The sequence below is a fragment of the Bubalus bubalis genome, chromosome 16 (assembly GCF_019923935.1).
Source record: "Bubalus bubalis isolate 160015118507 breed Murrah chromosome 16, NDDB_SH_1, whole genome shotgun sequence".
NCBI classification, from domain to species: Eukaryota; Metazoa; Chordata; class Mammalia; order Artiodactyla; family Bovidae; genus Bubalus; species Bubalus bubalis.
Genome location: NC_059172.1, coordinates 53,645,885 through 53,663,985, shown reverse-complemented (window position 1 = coordinate 53,663,985; position 18,101 = coordinate 53,645,885). Strand labels below are relative to the sequence as shown.

The 18,101-nt window shown below is 47.5% G+C and overlaps 1 protein-coding gene across 1 annotated transcript in view; it reads left to right on the top strand.

The window, feature by feature from the left end:
• Positions 1 to 18,101, top strand: part of TECTA (tectorin alpha) — an 85,893-nt gene that overhangs the window by 35,358 nt on the left and 32,434 nt on the right. The window contains exons 11-12 of the mRNA XM_006044885.4: positions 4,323 to 4,924; positions 13,927 to 14,488. Coding sequence (XP_006044947.3) covers positions 4,323 to 4,924; positions 13,927 to 14,488 — 1,164 coding nt within the window. The remainder of the gene's footprint in view (positions 1 to 4,322; positions 4,925 to 13,926; positions 14,489 to 18,101) is intronic.

Sequence of the window (18,101 nt, the reverse complement as noted above, 5' to 3'; positions counted from 1 at the left end):
GAAGACTCTACACATGAACATCACCAGATGGTCAATACTGAAATCAGATTGATTATATTCTTTGCAGCTGAAGATGGAGAAGCTCTATACAGTCAGCAAAAACAAGACCAGGAGCTGATTGTGGCTCAGATCATGAACTCCTTATTGCCAAATTCAGACTTAAATTGAAAAAAGTAGGGAAAACCACTAGACCATTCAGGTATGACCTAAATCAAATCCCTTATGATTATACAGTGGAAGTGAGAAATAGATTCAAGGGATTATATCTGACAGACAGAGTGCCTGAAGAACTATGCACAGAGATTTGTGACATTGTACAGGAGGTGGTGATCAAAACCATCCCCAAGAGCAAGAAATGCAAAAAGGCAAAATGGTTGTCTGAGGAGGCCTTACAAATAGCTGAGAAAAGAAGAGAAGCTAATGGCCAAGGACAAAAGGAAAGATATACCATTTGAATGCAGAGTTCCAAAGAATAGCAAGGAGAGAGAAATAAGAAAGCCTTCCTCAGTGATCAATGCAAAGAAATAGAGGGGGAAAGACTATATAGAATAGAATAGAATAGAATAGAAATAGAATGGGAAAGACTGAAGATCTCTTCAAGAAAATTACAGATATCAAGGGAACACTTCATGCAATGATGGGCACAATAAAGGACAGAAATGGTATGGACCTTACAGAGCAGAAGATATTAAGAAGAGGTGGCAAGAATACACAGAAGAACTGTGATCTTAATGACCCAGATAACCACAATGGTGTGATCACTCACCTAGAGCCGGACATCCTGGAATGCGAAGTGAAGTGGGCCTTAGGAAACATCACTATGAACAAAGCTAGCAGGGGTGATGGAATTACAGTTGAGCTATTTCAAATCCTAAAGGATGATGTTGTGAAAGTGCTGCATTCAATATGTCAGCAAATTTGGAAAACTCAGCAGTGGCCACAGGATTGAAAAAGGTCAGTTTTCATTCCAATCCCCAAAGAAAGGCAATGCCAAAGAATGCTCAAACTACCGCATAATTGCACTCATCTAACACACTAGCAAAGTTATGCTCAAAATTCCCCAAGCCTGGCTTCAAACAGTACATGAACTGAGAACTTCCAGATGTTCAAGCTGGATTTAGAAAAGGCAGAGGAACCAGAGATCAAATTTCCAAATCTGTTGGATTATTGAAAAAGCAAGAGAGTTCCAGAAAAGCGTCTAACTTCTGCTATATTGACTACGCCAAAGACTTTGACTGTGTGGATCACAACAAACTCTGGAAAATTCTTAAAGAGATGGGAATACCAGACTAACTTACCTGCCTCCTGAGAGATCTGTATGCAGGTCAAGAAGCAACAGTTAGAACCGGACATGGAACAACTGACTGGTTCCAGATTGGGAAAGGAATACGTCAAGGCTGTATATTGTCACCCAGTTTATTTAACTTATATGCAGAGTACATTATGTGAAATGCCAGACAGGATGAAGCACAAGCTGGAATCAAGATTGCCAGGAGAAATATCAATAACCTCAGATATGCAGATGTCATCACCCTTATGGCAGAAAGTAAAGAGGAACTGAAGAGTCTCTTGATGAAAGTTAAAGACGAGAGTGAAAAAGCTGGCTTAAAACTCATCATTCAAAAAACTAAGATCATGGCATATGGTCACATCACCTCTTGGCAAATTGATGGGGAAACAGTGAGAGACTTTATTTTCTTGGGCTCCAAAATCACTGCAGAAGGTAATAGCAGCCATGAAATTAAAAGACACTTGCTCCTTGGAAGAAAAGCTGTGACCAACCTAGACAGCATATTAAAAAGCACAGACATTACATTGATGACAAAGATCCAAATAGTCAAAGCTATGGTTTTTCCTGTAGTCATGTATGGATCTGAGAGCTGGACTATAAAGAAAGCTGAGCACCGAAGAATTGATGCTTTTGAACTATAGTGTGGGAGAAGATTCTTGAGAGTCCCTTGGACTGCAAGGAGATCAAACCAGTCAATCCTAAAAGGAATCAGTTCTGAATATTCATTGGAAGGACTGATGCTGAAGCTGAAGCTGAAGCTCCAATACTTTGGCCACCTGATGCAAAGAATTGACTCACTGGAAAAGACCCTGATGCTGGAAAAGATTTAAGGGGAATACAAATGGATGACAAAGGATGAGATGGTTGGATGGCATTACTGACTCAATGGACACAAGTTTAAGCATGCTCTGGGAGTTGGTATGGATAGGGAGCTTGGCTTGCTGCAGTCCACGGGGTCGCAAAGATTTGGACATGACTGAGCAACTGAACTGAACTGAATCCTTCATCAGGGCCTGCAGAGCTGGAGCAAGTGCTTTTAAGTACCTCTTTTAGAGGGAGGCATGTGGACAGCAGCAGCCACATGGAGCCTGGCTTCCTTGGGTGGAGGGTCACGGCACACACTTGAGAATGCCCTAAAATGCGTGGATGGGTCTGGTGAGGCAGTCCAGAGCACACACACTTTATAATCAAGTCTCTGGGTACTAAGAGGTTAATCTGGCCGGGGTCTTGCAGAGTGGGGATTGGATTGCGTAACAACTGCAAATCAGGAGCACAGTCTCCTTTGGGCCTGGAAAGAGACAACCGCTGCTTCTGTGTTTGGATATTTTTTTAACCGGCGCTCACTGGCAGAGTCAGACTGCCCAATTAAGTAATTTCAGAGGCATTTTGGGGGCCAGGAGAAGTTTTATTACTTTGTTTCTGTATATGCCAGACTTTCAGACACATTCAGGCAACACAATAAGTCATAAAACGGGAGCTATTTAAATAACTCATGTTATTTGCTATCACCATAAACCTGCAGTCAGTGTTAGAACATTCATAATTTAGAGACAAATGTGAAAATCCCTCTCTACAGACATATTTTATCAGTGCTGAACTAGCCTTCAACTAGTCAATGGAAGTGGAGACAACCCCTTAGCCCAGAGGGGGAAAAAAGATTGGCTTTCAGTACGCAGTGCAGAACTGTTGAGTTGGTACTCATCAGCAGATCTATTACTGCCAGGCACTTTATTTCTCTATAGTGTCCTTTGTGTCCTTGAATTGTAAAACCCTCTTAAGGAGTGATAGTGTACATAATACCTAAAGAGAGCCTTAAAGGCCAGATCTTAAACTCCCAGGAGATGGTGGGTGAGGACCTTCACAGATCTTCAGACAACACAGACCTGTAGGTAGATTTCTTCTCTGCTCCTAGACTCACCCCGGCTAGTATCAAATTCTGACAAACAAAAATAATAAAGAGAAATGGGAAGGTTACACAGAACCCCACGGTGAGCTATGTATGCTTTTCTTTTATATGCTGTGCTTAGTGACTCAGAGACTTAATCCATCAAGGAAGGCTTCTAGACAGAAGCACAGCTTGAAGTGAAGTTGGAAGATGGGTAGCATTTCACTTGGTGAGGGCCATGCTGGTGGGGCCAAGGGCATGAACAGAGGATGTGGGGGTGACCATTTCTGAAGTCAGTGAGGAGACGGAAGGGGTCAGAGGGCACAGGAGCAGAGAGGCGAAAGACCCAGGGTGAGTCCAGTTTGTAGAGTGGTGGCACCTCCCTGAAGCCTGTCTGTGATGGAGGGGAGTATAAGAGGGGGAAGAGCACAGCGTTTACTGACCTCTACTGTGGACTTGGCATATTAGCACAGCGGTCCTAGTTAAGTGTTGTCCTTATTTAATAAAAGAAGAAACTGAAGCTCAGAGACGGTACCCCCAGGTCTCTGTGGCCTCAAAGCATTTGTTCCTTCCAGGACTCTCTTTCCAGAGTCTTTGAGTTCAGAGACTTAGATTCAGGAGACACAGTTTTGAATCTCTCTCCAGTACTTACCAGCGGAGTGAAGTCACTAAACTTCAGTTTCCTCACCTGTAAGACAAAGGTGATTCGACTTTCCTTACCGTCCAGATTGTTGGGAAAATCACACTAAAATGCCTAGAACGGTGCCTGGCATGTTGCAGGTGCTCAGAACAGGCCTGTCCTCCCAGAATCTTCTGTGTGAAAAATCAAGTGCGCTAGGGGCACATGACAAAGGCTCACGGAGTCTCGGATGGATCACCCCCAGTGAAGCTGGCGGCGTGCTGATCACATGGCATTCGCTGAGCCCACTGTGCTGGACAAATAAGAGTCACGTGCAGCATATACACATGCATGCACACACAGGCACACACGTGCATTGCACACACCCATGCATGCACACACATGCACATATACATGTGCATACACCCGTGAATGCACACGCACCGTGCATGCTGATGAGTATACACAAACTCTGTCTCTGCTCTATGTCCCTTTATCAAGCCCCTCTTCTCCTTGCCTACCCTCAGCTCTGGAGTGCCCGGAGAACAGCCATTTCGAGGAGTGCATGACGTGTACGGAGACCTGTGAGACTCTGGCCCTGGGCCCCATCTGTGTGGACATCTGCTCCGAGGGGTGTCAGTGTGACGAGGGCTATGCCCTGCAAGGCAGCCAGTGCGTCACCCGGAGCGAGTGTGGCTGCAACTTCGAAGGGCACCAGCTTGCCACCAATGAGACCTTCTGGGTGGACCTGGACTGCCAGATCTTCTGCTACTGCAACGGCACGGACAACAGCGTCCACTGTGAGACCATCCCCTGCAAGGACGACGAGTACTGCATGGAGGAGGGCGGCCTCTACTACTGCCAGGCCCGCACCGACGCCTCCTGCGTCGTCTCGGGCTACGGCCACTACCTGACCTTTGACGGCTACCCCTTTGACTTCCAGACCAGCTGCCCGCTCATCCTGTGCACCACAGGAAGCAGGCCGAACTCAGACACGTTCCCCAAGTTCGTCGTCACAGCCAAGAACGAGGATCGAGATCCGTCGCTGGCGCTGTGGGTCAAGCAGGTGGACGTGACCGTGTGGGGCTACAGCATCGTGATTCACAGGGCCTACAAGCACACGGTGCTGGTGAGTGGGTGCAGGGCCCCAGCAGGGGAGCCGTGGGGATGTGAGGACAGGGCTCCCGGGCCAGCAAGCCAGGCTGCAGCTGAACCAGGCAGGCCCAGGATCTAAGGAACAGCAGAGGATGTCAGGGCAGAGAGGGGCCCTGCAGATTTCTTGTGACTTTATCTTACAGATAAGGAATGGAGCCCTCAGACAGGAAAATACCCAGGTCACCGGAACCGAATTAGGGACAGAGCCAGCTCTAGGGACTCAGCCTTTCATGTCACAGCAGTGTGCTGGGGACGGCACAGACCTAGATGGAGTTCCGGCTCGACCACTGTCATGTGGCCTCAGGCAGTGGCTGTCTATGTAGGAGAAGGCACGCCTAGTCCAGGCTAGGCATCTGCAAGTGTACTGTTGTTTAATCCATCCCCTTGCCTTGTATTTTATTTGTTTTTGGCTGCACTGGGTCTTCCTTGCTGTGCACAGGCTTTCTCTAGTTGTGGCGAGTAGGGGCTACTCCCCAGTTGCGTTGCACAGCTTGCTCATTGCACTGGCTTCTCTTCTTCCGGAGCACGGGCTCCAGGGTGCACGGGCTCAGTACTTGTGGTTCACGAGCTTAGTTGCCCCGCGGCAGGTGGGATCTTTCCAGACCAGGGATTAAACCTGGGTCTCCTGCATTGGCAGGTGAATTCATAACCACTGGACCATCAGAGAAGCCCCTCCTTCTCTTCTTTGAGATAAAAACATTTGCCTGCTTGGGTCTCCTTCTGCCTCTTCCAGTCTCCCTTTGGTTCCCAGGGAACCAGGGAGTTCAAGAGTCTTGCCCACATTTGGAGCACTTAGGGGCTCCCTTATAATCCTACTTTTTCCCACATTTTCTGTCCATTGACCTTAAAGACAGGAGCAGGTAGGGATTGAGGAGGTTTGTGCACTCCAAAGTCCAGCCTGTGGACATCAGCCCCAGCAAGAGCCCGGCCACCCCTTCTTCAAGAGCCCACCCTAAGTAGAACTTGGGACACTAACAAGCCATTACTTTAGCATTTTGGAGGGGCTGACTTAGGATGTCAGCCTTCTAACACTATCTTCCCAGGTCTGTGGTGTAATATATCTCTAAGGAGGTGCTTCTTCCTCTTGCATATGTTCTCTTTCAAATCCTGACTTAAAGAGTTCCTTGCGCAGCTCTGCTGATATCTTTCTTTTCTTAGGATTTCCTTTAACCCCCTTCTCTGACAAACAGAGGTTTATGAGCTTTTTTTTTTATTGCCATAAAAGTCACATAACATAAAACATACTATTCTAAGCATACTTCACTGTACAATTTGAGACTTCCCTGTAGTTCATACGGTAAAGAATCTGCCTGCAATGGAGGAGACTCAGGTTCGATCGCTGGATTGGGAAGATCCTCTGGAGTAGGAAATGGGAACCCACTCCAAGATTCTTGCCGGGAGAATCCCATGGACAGAGGAGCCTGTGGGCTACAGTCCATGGGGTTGCGAAGGATCAGACACAGCTGGGTGACTAACGCTACACGCCGCACAATTCAGTGGCACTAAGTGCATTCATATTGTTGTGCAACTCTCATCACTTTCCACTCCCAAATTTTTCACCTTCCTAAACCAAAACTCTGCCCCTTGAAACACTAACTCGCCATCTCCCCTCCCCACCCCAGCCTCTGGCATCTACCAGTGCTCTATGAATTTCACTGTTCTAGGTTCCGCATATAAGTGGAATCAAATAGTATTTGTCTTTGTGCTTAGCCACTCAGTCGTGTCTGACTCTTTGCGATCGCATGGACTGTTGCTTGCCAGGCTCCTCTGTCCATGGGATTTCCCAGGCAAGAATACTGGAATGGGTCGCCATTTCTGCCTCCAGGGGATCTTCCTGACCCAGGGATTGAAGCTGTGTCTCCTGCAGCTCCTTAACTGTAGGTGGATTCTTTACCACTGAGCCACCTAGGAAGCTCAAAATACTGGAGAGGGTTGCCATTCTCTTCTCCAGGGGATTTTCCCAACCCAGGGATCAAACTCAAGTCTTCTGCATTGGCAGGCAGATTCTTTAGCACTGAGCCACCAGGGAAGCACATATTTGTCTGTACCCTCTGTATATTGGAATGCATTCTTAAGGTTAACTTAATATATGTCCTAAAAACAGATTGTACCTTTTTTTTTCCCCTGTGCTTTACAATAGGCTCTCACCAGCCATCTGCTTGTTAAACTGTCTTCTCTTTCACGTTTACTGGAAAATGTGCCTTTTTAGCACCTAAGATGAAAGTCTCACTATGGACATTCCTCTTCTCTTTCTCGGATATTTTACCCAAACCCCCTACTGTTTCCCTATGTGTTTCCTTCTAACAGTTGGTCCCTCAGTCATTGAAGGCATTAATCATAGTGCATTTTTCCATGATGTTTGTGTCTGGCTCACTCAATACTCATTGTGGGCCTCTTGAGGGTGGGAACCACACCTAATCCATCTTTATGTTAAATGAATATACTGCATGCCATGACACTCAAAACGTTTGTCAAATAAAGGAAACAGATGACATAATAAGCCCTTTCTTCCAAGGTTCCTACGACTTTCATTTTGCCACTGGTCACTTCTTCAGCAATTGGGAAGATTGAATTGCCACCCGAACAAGTTAGGAATATATCAGGTGCCTTGCTTTTAGCCACGTAAGTTTTCTAACAGATGTCTGGATAGTCAAAGTCACTCATTACAATAACTTCTCTCCTTCACTTCCATCAATTGTGTTAAAACAAAGACATCAATCATTTTGTCCATGTGGCTGCCTCCTATTTGTACTTTGCTTCTCCTCTGATATTTTTCTACCCTTAGATTTATAAATTTTGATGTCATTCCTTCTTTCTGTGACATTTAACGCTCTTCCACCTTTCTACTTTTCAGGTTGTTCTCTTCTTTTAAAAGGCAATCTGTTCGTAAGCCCTGTCTCATCTAGTGTACTATGAAATTGTATTTTCTGCCTTGCATTACACACTCTCAAGGTTTAGTTAAGTAGACATCCGAGGTTACCTATGTTTTCTGACCCAGTTACCTTCACATATGGACACCAGATCCTCATGGACACTTGTTCTTTTTTCTGCTCTCCCTTCTCTCTTCCCCAGAGGCTGATTCCCCGCTCTCACTGGGTGTTTCCCTCTCTTTGGGTGAGCTCACCTTCCAGGCACATGTCTCTTGAGATGCACTCATGGCTAAAAAGTCAAGAGCCATGAGAACCACACTGCTGGTCTCTTCCTCTCAGAAAGAGATGGAGAGGGGAGAGTATGTTAGTTCTTAGGGCTCCCATCACAAAGCATCATGGACCAGGTGGCCTAAAACAGCAGAAACTTTCTTACAGCTCTGGAGGCCAGGAGTCTGAAATCAAGGTGTTGGCAGGGCCATGGTCCCTCTGGGGTTCTAGGGAAGCATCTGTTCCAGGCTTTCTCCCAGCTTCTGGTGGTTGTAGGTGACCCTTGCCTTGGGGCCTCATACCTCTAGTCTCTGCCTCCATCTCTTCACGACCTTCTTCCCCCTGCGCCAAATCTCTCTCCTTTTAAGACCACTCATCATTGGATTTAGGGTCCACCCTTTCACAGCATGATCTGATCTTAACTTGATTAAGATCTGCAAAGACCCTATTTCCGAGCAAGACCATGTTCACATGTCCTGGGGGTTAAGACTTCAGTGTATCTTTTGGGGGGACACAACTCAATCTACAACAGGGAGTAATTAGAAAGTCATGGGCAGCAAGGAGGAATTGATTAACGGGGTGAGGGGACACTTTCCACGGCCTGCCTTTCTATGTCCCCGGATGTCCTAAGATGCCCAAGCTGGGAACAGAGTATATAGCTTTCCAATCTCTGACAGGAAGACCAAGTTCAGGATGCTTGAAGGTTCTTTCCTTTGGGGGCCTGGGGGATAGATTTAGCATTTACTTTGAATTATTAACATGCACTACAGGATCTGCTTGTTCAATGATTTGCATTTGTTTTTCCCATGATGTTATTATTAGTCACCATCTCTCCCTGAGAAGAATAACGGCCTTCATAATGACAACACACAGGCGCCGGCAAAACACAGCAACAGAGCCGGGTCACTGCCGGTGCACACAAAACCAGAGGTGACCTGGAAGGGACTCCCTGGGACGCCAGGTCCCTCTGGGACTCTCTTTCCCTGCAGTACTGAGGATATGGGGAAATCCACTAAGCCGAGGAAAACTAGAAATAAACATGCTGTGTGTGTACCAGGCAGGGTGTGGGGTGAGCAGGAGAGGGGAGCCTCTCCAGGGCATTGCACAGCCCAAGCATCAGCCTTCCACAGCCGGAGCTCCACAGAGATGGCCCTTGTCCTCCGTCTCCCCTAGGCTCAACACAGCCAGGTCCTGAGTGGTCCAGGCTGAGGGAAAGGCTTTCAGGAGCCTCACAGCCAGTGTCTTTATCACTGACTGCTCATCCTATGGGCAGCAGAGAAGAGAGGACCTTTGAACATCACTCTGGCTCAGTTGTGTTTGACAGGCTTGTATTGATGTCTGTCCTGTGCCAAACCCTGAGGGTAGAAACATGAGTCAAACAGGGCTCCTGTGCTAAGGGAACTCAGGGTCTGGTAGGCGAGACAGATGTGTTCACAGGTAACTTTAACATGATGTGAAATCCCAGAAAAATGTGATGTGTGGGCGGAAGGTGGGTGTCATGAGAGAACAGGTTGCCTGAGCTACCTGGGGGTGGAGAAGGAAGGCTTTCTGGAAGAGATGACCCGGAGCTGAGCCCTGAAGGTGTCCATTGGCCGGGCCCAGAAGGAGGGCCAGGAATCGTCCATGGAGACCCAGAGGGGCAGCAAGGTGGGGGGCTGTGAGGGGACCTCAGAACAGCTGAAGAGGTGGCAGCAGGTCTGGGCCAGCTATTTAAAGGAAAGCTCTCCACTGAAAAGCAAGTTTGTGGCCTTATTTCCGATACTCAGATTAGAAACAAATAGCCCCACACTGATCCCCACGTCCTCCTCTTCCTCCTCTGTGCCTGCGTCTTCCGTCCATCAGGCACCGCTTCCTTACTGACCCCTTCCTTCCTCGGCCTCCCACCTTCCCTCCATTCTCACTCGCAAGGGCAGACAGGGCAGGGATGTAGGGATGGGGGCGGCATTCCCGGGGCTTCAGAGATGAGAGAAGCCAAGCCGGCCTGTTTATGTTGAGGCCTTGCTTTCCCAGGTTCTCGAAGCCTCTCAGTTGTAATCCAGGTACAAGACCTCCCCAAGGTGTCGCCCCTTGCTTGACATCCGGTAGCCAGGAGCAGAGAATTGGAGAAACGCCAGCGGGCACACGTGAGCCATTTGGTGCACAGCCTTGTGTTTATTCACGTGTGTTGTCAAGGCTGGTGGGAGGCCCTTCGGCCTCCATGTCTCAGTGACCTTGAGCACCTGTATTATGGGTCTACATGGAACCTATGTCACCTGAGCTCTGGGCCTTCTTATTGAGAGAATTGTGCCTACCAGATGTGATCTCCCTCCTCCACTTCCCTCCTCCACCCTGTCACCGAAATGACCCATCACCACGTCATCTTCACCTCCTCTCCTTGTTCCAGAGAATGAGGCATCTCTTCCCCCTCCAGGGCCACTACCCACCTGCACCATCTCTATCTTGCCTTCTCAGGCTCTTGCCCATTTGTCATCTCCTCCCTCTCCTGTGTCTTAGGTCCTTCTCTTCAACCCATAAACATATTTATTCTAAGACAAACCTTGACCCCAGTTCAGCCCAATCCCTCTTCTATCTAATCCCTCTGCTCCCTTTTCTTACCAAACTCCTGGAGTCATCTCTGCTTCCATATCCCCTGTCTGCTGTTTAACTTCTCCAGTCTAACCTCAGGTTTCATCATGCTACTGAAGTTCTTTTACTAAGATCACTGGTGACTTTTTTGCAAAATGAGTCTCTCCATCTTCATCTTCCATCATTCCCAAGGTCACATTTTGTGCTCCAGCATCATTAAATTGCTGTAATTCCTCATATTTATGAGGTTGTTTCTCTCCTCTTGGCTTTGACGTGGGCTATGCTCTCTTCTTGGGATACCCTTTTCTTCACTTTCATTCCTTCTTTTTTGTTGTTTTGTTCTGCTTTTAATTTTTATTGAAATATAGTTGACTTATAATGTTGTGTTTCTGCTGCTAAGTCGCTTCAGTCGTGTCTGACTCTGTGCGACCCCATAGACGGCAGCCCACCAGGCTCCCCCGTCCCTGGGATTCTGCAGGCAAGAACACTGGAGTGGGTTGCCATTTCCTTCTCCAATGCATGAAAGTGAAAAGTGAAAGTGAAGTTGCTCAGTCATATCCAACTCTTCGTGACCCCATGGACTGTAGCCTACCAGGCTCCTCTGTTCATGGGATTTTCCAGGCAAGAGTACTGGAGTGGGGTGCCATTGCCTTCTCCAATAGTTTTAGGTATATAGTGAAGTGATTCAGTTATACATACATGTGTATATACATATATACACACACATATATATTTCTTACATTCTCTTCCATTATAGAATATCGAGTATGGTTATTCTGTATATTATAGAATATTGAGTATAATTCTCTGTGATACAAGTGGATCCTTGTTGGTTAGCTATTTTATCTATAGTAGTATTTTTTAAAAATTTTGTTGGGGTATAGTTGATTTACAATGGTGTTAGCTTCGGGTGTACAGCAAAGTGGCTCAGTTATACATGTACATGTATCCACTCTTTTGTAAATTCTTTTCCCATATAGGCCATTACAGAGTATTGAGTAGAGTTCCCTGTGCTAAACAGTAGATCCTAACTAGTTATCTAGTATGTGTATATTTTAATCCCAAACTCTTAACCTATCTTGACTGGCCAGCACTACTCCCCATTCAGAGCTGGGTGTGGGCACCATCTTCTGTAGGTATCCTTGATTCTGTTCCCAGGCTGAGTCTGGTTCCTGTGCATCTATTTATCTCTAATGTTAACTTTTATCAATCAGACCTGCTTATGTACTTGTCTTGACCACACGCCTATGAGCTCCTAGGGAAAGAGCCTTGTGCTTTATCCTAGCATTTAGCACGGTGGCTGGTGCACAGTAGTGCCAGACTGATGCCTACCAGATGAGTGAGTGAGTCCTGCCTGGACAAATATTCACAGACAAGGAGATAGCTGAGTTGAAATTTGAAGGGTGAGTATTGCCCCAGAGAATGGGGGGATGGGGAGGAGCATCAGTGCTGTCTCAGGTTTGATCGCCTAGAGGCAGAGTCTGAGAAAGTGGTGCCTGAAAATGAGGGATACACCAGGAGTAGGGAGCTCAAAGAGGATGTGGTCTAAGCTGGACACTAGTTTCAGTCACCGGAAACTCTGGTGCGTGACCCACACACAGAATCGGTCCCCTGTGTTGGTCAGCCATTGACCAATGGCTGCCCTTAGGGTGAGGTCAGGGCTGGAATGGGAGGTCATAACCTCCTGGGCCAGATGGCTTCCCTGTGACCAAGACCAACTGTGAGTTATCACTAGCCCACATTCACAACTGCTGAGGATGGGTCCCCCGAAGGGACCCAGAAAGCACCACCACACTCACAGCAAAGGGAGCAGCATGTGGAGTGGTGCAATTCAGTCCGTTTGGGGAGCAGTGAAGTGCTGGGTGTGGCTGGGGTGCAGGAAATGAGTGGGTTGGGCCTGAGAGGCAGGGCCAGCTCCTGGAGAGCCCTGTCCGATGTGCTAAGTGTATCCCCCATTTCATTCACACTGCAGAGAGGGTTTTAAGTATTAATTGCATTAAAAAATATTGGAGAGGCAGTGAAGAGTGAATGAAGGAGAGGGGAGGACTAGGGCAGGGAGAGGAGTAGCAGGTGTGTTTAAGAGTCGAGGTGGAAGGTTGGAAGGTGATGAGAGTCTGAATTAAGGTGGTTGGGCTGGGGGTGGGAGTGTCAGATGAGAAAGAGATTAAGGAGGTCAGAAGGGGAGGTATTTCCAGTCAGAGAGCAACCTCAGACCACCCCAAAGGGCAGCCACCTTCCTCTCCACCAGGAAGATCAGCTCTCTCTTAGCCCTCACAACAGTCTTTGTTTTCCAGCATGCACTCACCCAGCCACAAGCTGCAGGATTTGACTGATCTGAATCAAAGTGGTGCAAGGGCCATACCATACTGGAGTTTGAAGCTCAGAGATTTCCTAGTTTTCTCAACTTAAAATATACAGGAGGAAACATGTGTCAAGTACCCTCTCCACGTGAGGCTTTGTGGTGGGCGCCCAGCGGGGAACGAGGGGGAGGTGGATGCATAGATCAATAAAGTGTGGTCCCTCCTCTCAAGTCGCTCCTAATCCTGTAGATGAGACAGAGGTGTAGACAACCAGCTGTAATATGAGGCTGATGTCATATGCGCTTCAGTAACAGGTACACGTGCCTGATCTTGGCCAAAGGTGCAGAAGAACAGGAGAGAGGTATAAATAACTTGTTCTGGTTGCCCAGACGAGGGAGTGATTCATTCTGACCACAGGCTCCAAAAATCTTGTCTTATAGAAGAGCTGGCATTGGAGCAGGGTCTGGGGATGAGAAGGATGTTGACGGGTAAAGAATAGCATCCTTGGCAGAGGGATCAGCAAAGTCAAGTCATTCTTCAGGAAAAAGAAGATCCTGAAGGATTTAATAAATTGAGGCTTGTCTAAGATAAATCCATGGAAGAGCTGGAAATAGCAACATAAGAGTTCTAGGTTTGGATATTTTAGTCTAAACTTTAATTGAATTCTTATTACCCTCTCATTACCTTGGAGAAAACAATTTGAACTCCTGGGGGAAATAACGCTATAAACAGAAGGCACTGAAATAAATAGGTGTATTGATGTACAAAGGATAGTCATTTAAGTCTGTTCAAATCCTAATAATAATAGTTGAGTGACAGAAACGACACTAAATGCAAAGATTGGATTCAACCTGCTTCCACCCCCCTCTGGGGCTGCCTCTCAGAGACTAATCATTAAAAGAGCAGTGGGGGACGGGGTGGGGGAATGTCTGGGTCACCTGGATTTGTCTATGCCAACCCGCTTCCTCTTGCAGGTCAACAATGAACGGCTCTATCTGCCCCTGAAGTTGGGACAAGGGAAGATAAACATCTTTTCTTTTGGTTTCCACGTGGTGGTGGAAACTGACTTTGGGCTAAAGGTGGTCTACGACTGGAAGACCTTCCTGTCCGTCACGGTCCCTCGGAGCATGCAGAACAGCACCTACGGCCTGTGTGGCCGCTACAATGGCAACCCCGACGACGACCTGGAGATGCCCATGGGTCTGCTGGCCTCCAGCGTCAATGAGTTTGGACAGAGCTGGGTGAAGAGGGACACCTTCTGCCAGATTGGCTGTGGTGACCACTGCCCATCCTGTGCCAAGGTGGAAGGTTTCTCCAAAGTGCAGCAGCTCTGCAGCCTGATCCCCAACCAGAATGCGGGCTTCACCAAGTGCCACAGCAAGGTCAACCCCACTTTCTTCTATAAGAACTGCCTCTTCGACTCTTGCATCGATGGGGGCGCTGTGCAGACCGCCTGCAGCTGGCTGCAGAACTATGCCAGCACCTGCCAGACCCAGGGGATCGCGGTGACTGGCTGGAGGAACTACACGTCCTGCTGTGAGTCCTTCCTGTGGGCTCTCCTTGCATTTTGATTGGTGTGGGTGGGCCAGTCACCCAGTAGGAGTCAGAGCAAATCCAGCGGGGCCATTTCAGGACATGCACTCCGGTTTTGGTGGGGGTTTTTGGCCGTGCCGCGTGGCATGCAGGATCTTAGTTCCCTGACCCAGCAATTGAATGTAGGCCCCTAGCAGTGGAAGCATGGAGTCTTAACTGCTGGACCACCAGCGATGTCTCAGGATATGCACTTTTTGGGGGTAAGGAGATCTACCCTTTGGAATTGAGTTTGCTATCTGAAGCAAGAGCTCAAACCTCCAAGAACCTCTGTCTTCTTATCTATAAAATGGGGTTAATACCACTTCCTTCCTTTATATTCCTCTGAAGATGAATCAAAATGTACATAAAGCAGAGAGCAGCCCACATGGCATTTGGGCTCAGCAAGGACACAGTAGGATTCTAACAAAAGACAAATTGGGGGGAATGAGATAGTAGGTTGCTTAGTTCATAGTTCTAGAACCTCACTGACTCATCACTGTACTGATAATTTATATGCTTTCACCTAATATATTTTTCTATTTGACTCATATATGTCATTTATCAGGTACACTAGTGGTAAAGAACCTGCTTTACCAATGCAGGACATGTAAGAAACCCAGGTTCAATCCCTGGATCAGGAAGATCCCCTGGAGGAGGGCATGGCAACCCATTCCAGTATTCTTGCCTGGAGAGTCCCATGGACAGAGGAGCCTGGCGGGCTACATTTCATAGGTCACAAAGAATCAGACGCGACTGAAGCAATTTAGCACGCACACATGTCGTGTATCAGTTTTTGCATTGATGAAATATAGCAGAATGTTGAAAGCATTGGACAGAATGTTGAAAACATTGGAAAAAGAATTAGATACACCTGAGATTAACATTAATATTGCACATCGATTATATGTCAATGAAAAAAGAGAGAAAAAGCAGAAGAACTAGAGCGCCTGGATTCTTGCCTTGCTCTGTCCGTAAGGATGGTTGTGACCCTGACGCATTTCACTTGTCCTCCCTGGTCATTTGTACCCCCCCCCCCCCCGCACTCCCCGATAATGCTGCTGCCTACACTCTTTATGCTACAGAAACGTCAGGAGGATCAAATTAGATAATTGAAAGCCTAGCGCACTCCATGCATGTTAAGTGGTATTGTTGTTACATTCCTGGCTCGCTTTGAGCCAAGTCCAGTGCTAAACACTTTATCAACATTATCTCCTCAATCACCCAATTAGTCAGGGAGAAACTGAGACTCACAGGAGTTAAGTAACTTGCCTAAAGTCCTACAATTTCAGTGGCAAAGTCAGGATTTGACCTTCCAGCCTCAAAGCTCCAGCTCTCAGCCTGTACACTACATAGTGGAATAATTTATCTGCATTTAGCACATCACAATAGGAAAAAATGGGGAAGAGAAACTGCTATTGGTCTTTGGCCAAACTGCCTGGGTCTGTTTTCCCATCTCAATCTCATTAGCTACAGCAAATTTCTTTTAGGCCTAACTGTATGAGAAAGGCTACAAATGGATGCTGAATGCAAAGAGCTCCAAATAAGTGATACAGCAGGGGTCCTGGAGAATAAAATCCCTTTTCATCCTGGTAAAGGGAGATTTGGATGAAAAACCAAAAACAGTATTGTCATTTAATGCTCACACAGTTCGTTTACATTCCACATAATTGGATTCATGTAGATTAGGAGGGGAGGGTGGGAGGAAGTGGGGAGGGGGACGGAGAAGATGCCATGTCAGCCAGGCTCAATCCCTGAGTGAGGGGTTACAGGGAGCAATGCCAGTAGGGGCCTCTGGTGACTTTAATAAAATAAATACGCCTATGAAAAAGTCAGACTGTGGATAAACCTCCAGAACTACTCTGGATTCACTGAGGTGAGCTCACTGGGGTGAGAGTGCTTCATTGTCAGCATGCTCAGTTGCTCAGTTGTATCGGACTCTTTGTGACCCCACAGACCATAGCCCTCCAGGCTCCTCTGTTCATGGGGTTTCCCAGGCAAGAATACTAGAGTAGTTGCCATTTCCTCCTCCAAGGTATCTTCCTGATCAGGGATCGAACCCAAGTCACTTGTGTCTCTTGCATTGGTAGGCGGATTCTTTACCACTGCACTGCCTGGGAAACCCATAAGAGAGCTTACCTTCCCCTAAATCAGAAGACCAGCCTTTGAAGCCAGGGGCCTAGACATGGTGCAGGATGGGGAGAGAGTTTTAGGAAGGAGACCCTGCCTGCTGCCTCTTGAGACCTGCTGCAGAGCAGTCCCTCTTTTCCTGTAGCCATGCCGCGGAGGCCGCCATTTTGTCTGGTGTCGCTGGGATGTGGGGCAGAGAATAGTGTCTGCCCACATCCATTACCTCTAGCTGCAATGAGCAGAAAAGAATTGTTTAAAGAAGGCTAATACCAGGAGCTCTCACCTGAAATTATGGGTATCAAATGTTGTCACTCATGGGAAAGAAAAAGAAGCAAGTTAGCACACGCTCATGGCCTTACCTTTGAGGAGAAAGGTCCCCTTCTTCTAGGGAGCTTGGACCCATAGGGCTGAAACTGGTGCAGGATGGGGAAACGGTTTGAAAAAGGGAGACTGTTCCTAAAGGCTATGAAGACTATTTTTCTTGTCCTCCTGTCCCCTCAACCAGCATTCTTTCCTCTCCCCCGCTCAGAGTGCTGTCCAGACATTGGTGGCATCCTCTATACATAGTCACAGGGAGCTCCATACAAGTCAGAGCAGAGTCTATCCTGCCCACCCTTGACCATGAACTCCATCCCTGCCTGGACTTCTGCCTGCCAGCAAGGCCTAGGCCAGCTGTCCTCACCGCAGTGGGGATAGTCCTTCCCTCACCTTGGCATTTCAGGACAGGGGCCAAGATCTAAAAGAAAGCTCCTGAAGAGGTGGTGGTGGTGACTGGCAAAAAGAAAAGCTAAAATAAGAGAAAAAAAAATTACACTTTAGAGATGGCGTGTGGGTGGAGATGGAGGGTGTGCGGACACAGTTGGAGGCAGCTTAGTTTTCCATTTTGAATTTCAGAAGCAGAGAAAAGCCGCGGGAGCCTGAGTCCTAACTCAGCCATTCAATCTGAAAGATCACTGAACACAGACTGGCTTCAATATGATTGTTTGTAACCAAGTTTGGGGCTTGCCTGGTGGCTCAGTGGTAAAGAACTCTCCTGCCAATGCAGGAGATGTGGGTTTGATCCCTGGGTTGGAAGATCCCCTGGAGAAGGAAATGACAACTCATGCTAGTATTCTTACCTGGGAAATCCTATGGACAGAGGAGCATGGTGGGCTACAGTCCATGGTGTCACAAAAGAGTTGGACACAACTTTGCAACTAAACAACAACCAAATCTGACATGGTGTTAACCTCTGAGACATGAGGGCAGGAATAGCATCCCCCGTCTCCCTCCCTGGGGTTGCTCAGGTGGCACTAGTGGTAAAGAACGCGCCTGCCAGTGAAGGAGACATGAGACGTGGTTTGATCCCTGGGTCGGGAAGATCCCCTGGAGGAGGACAGGGCAACCCATTCCAGTATTCTTGCCTGGAGAATTCCCATAGACATAAGACCTGATGGGCTGTAGTCTATAA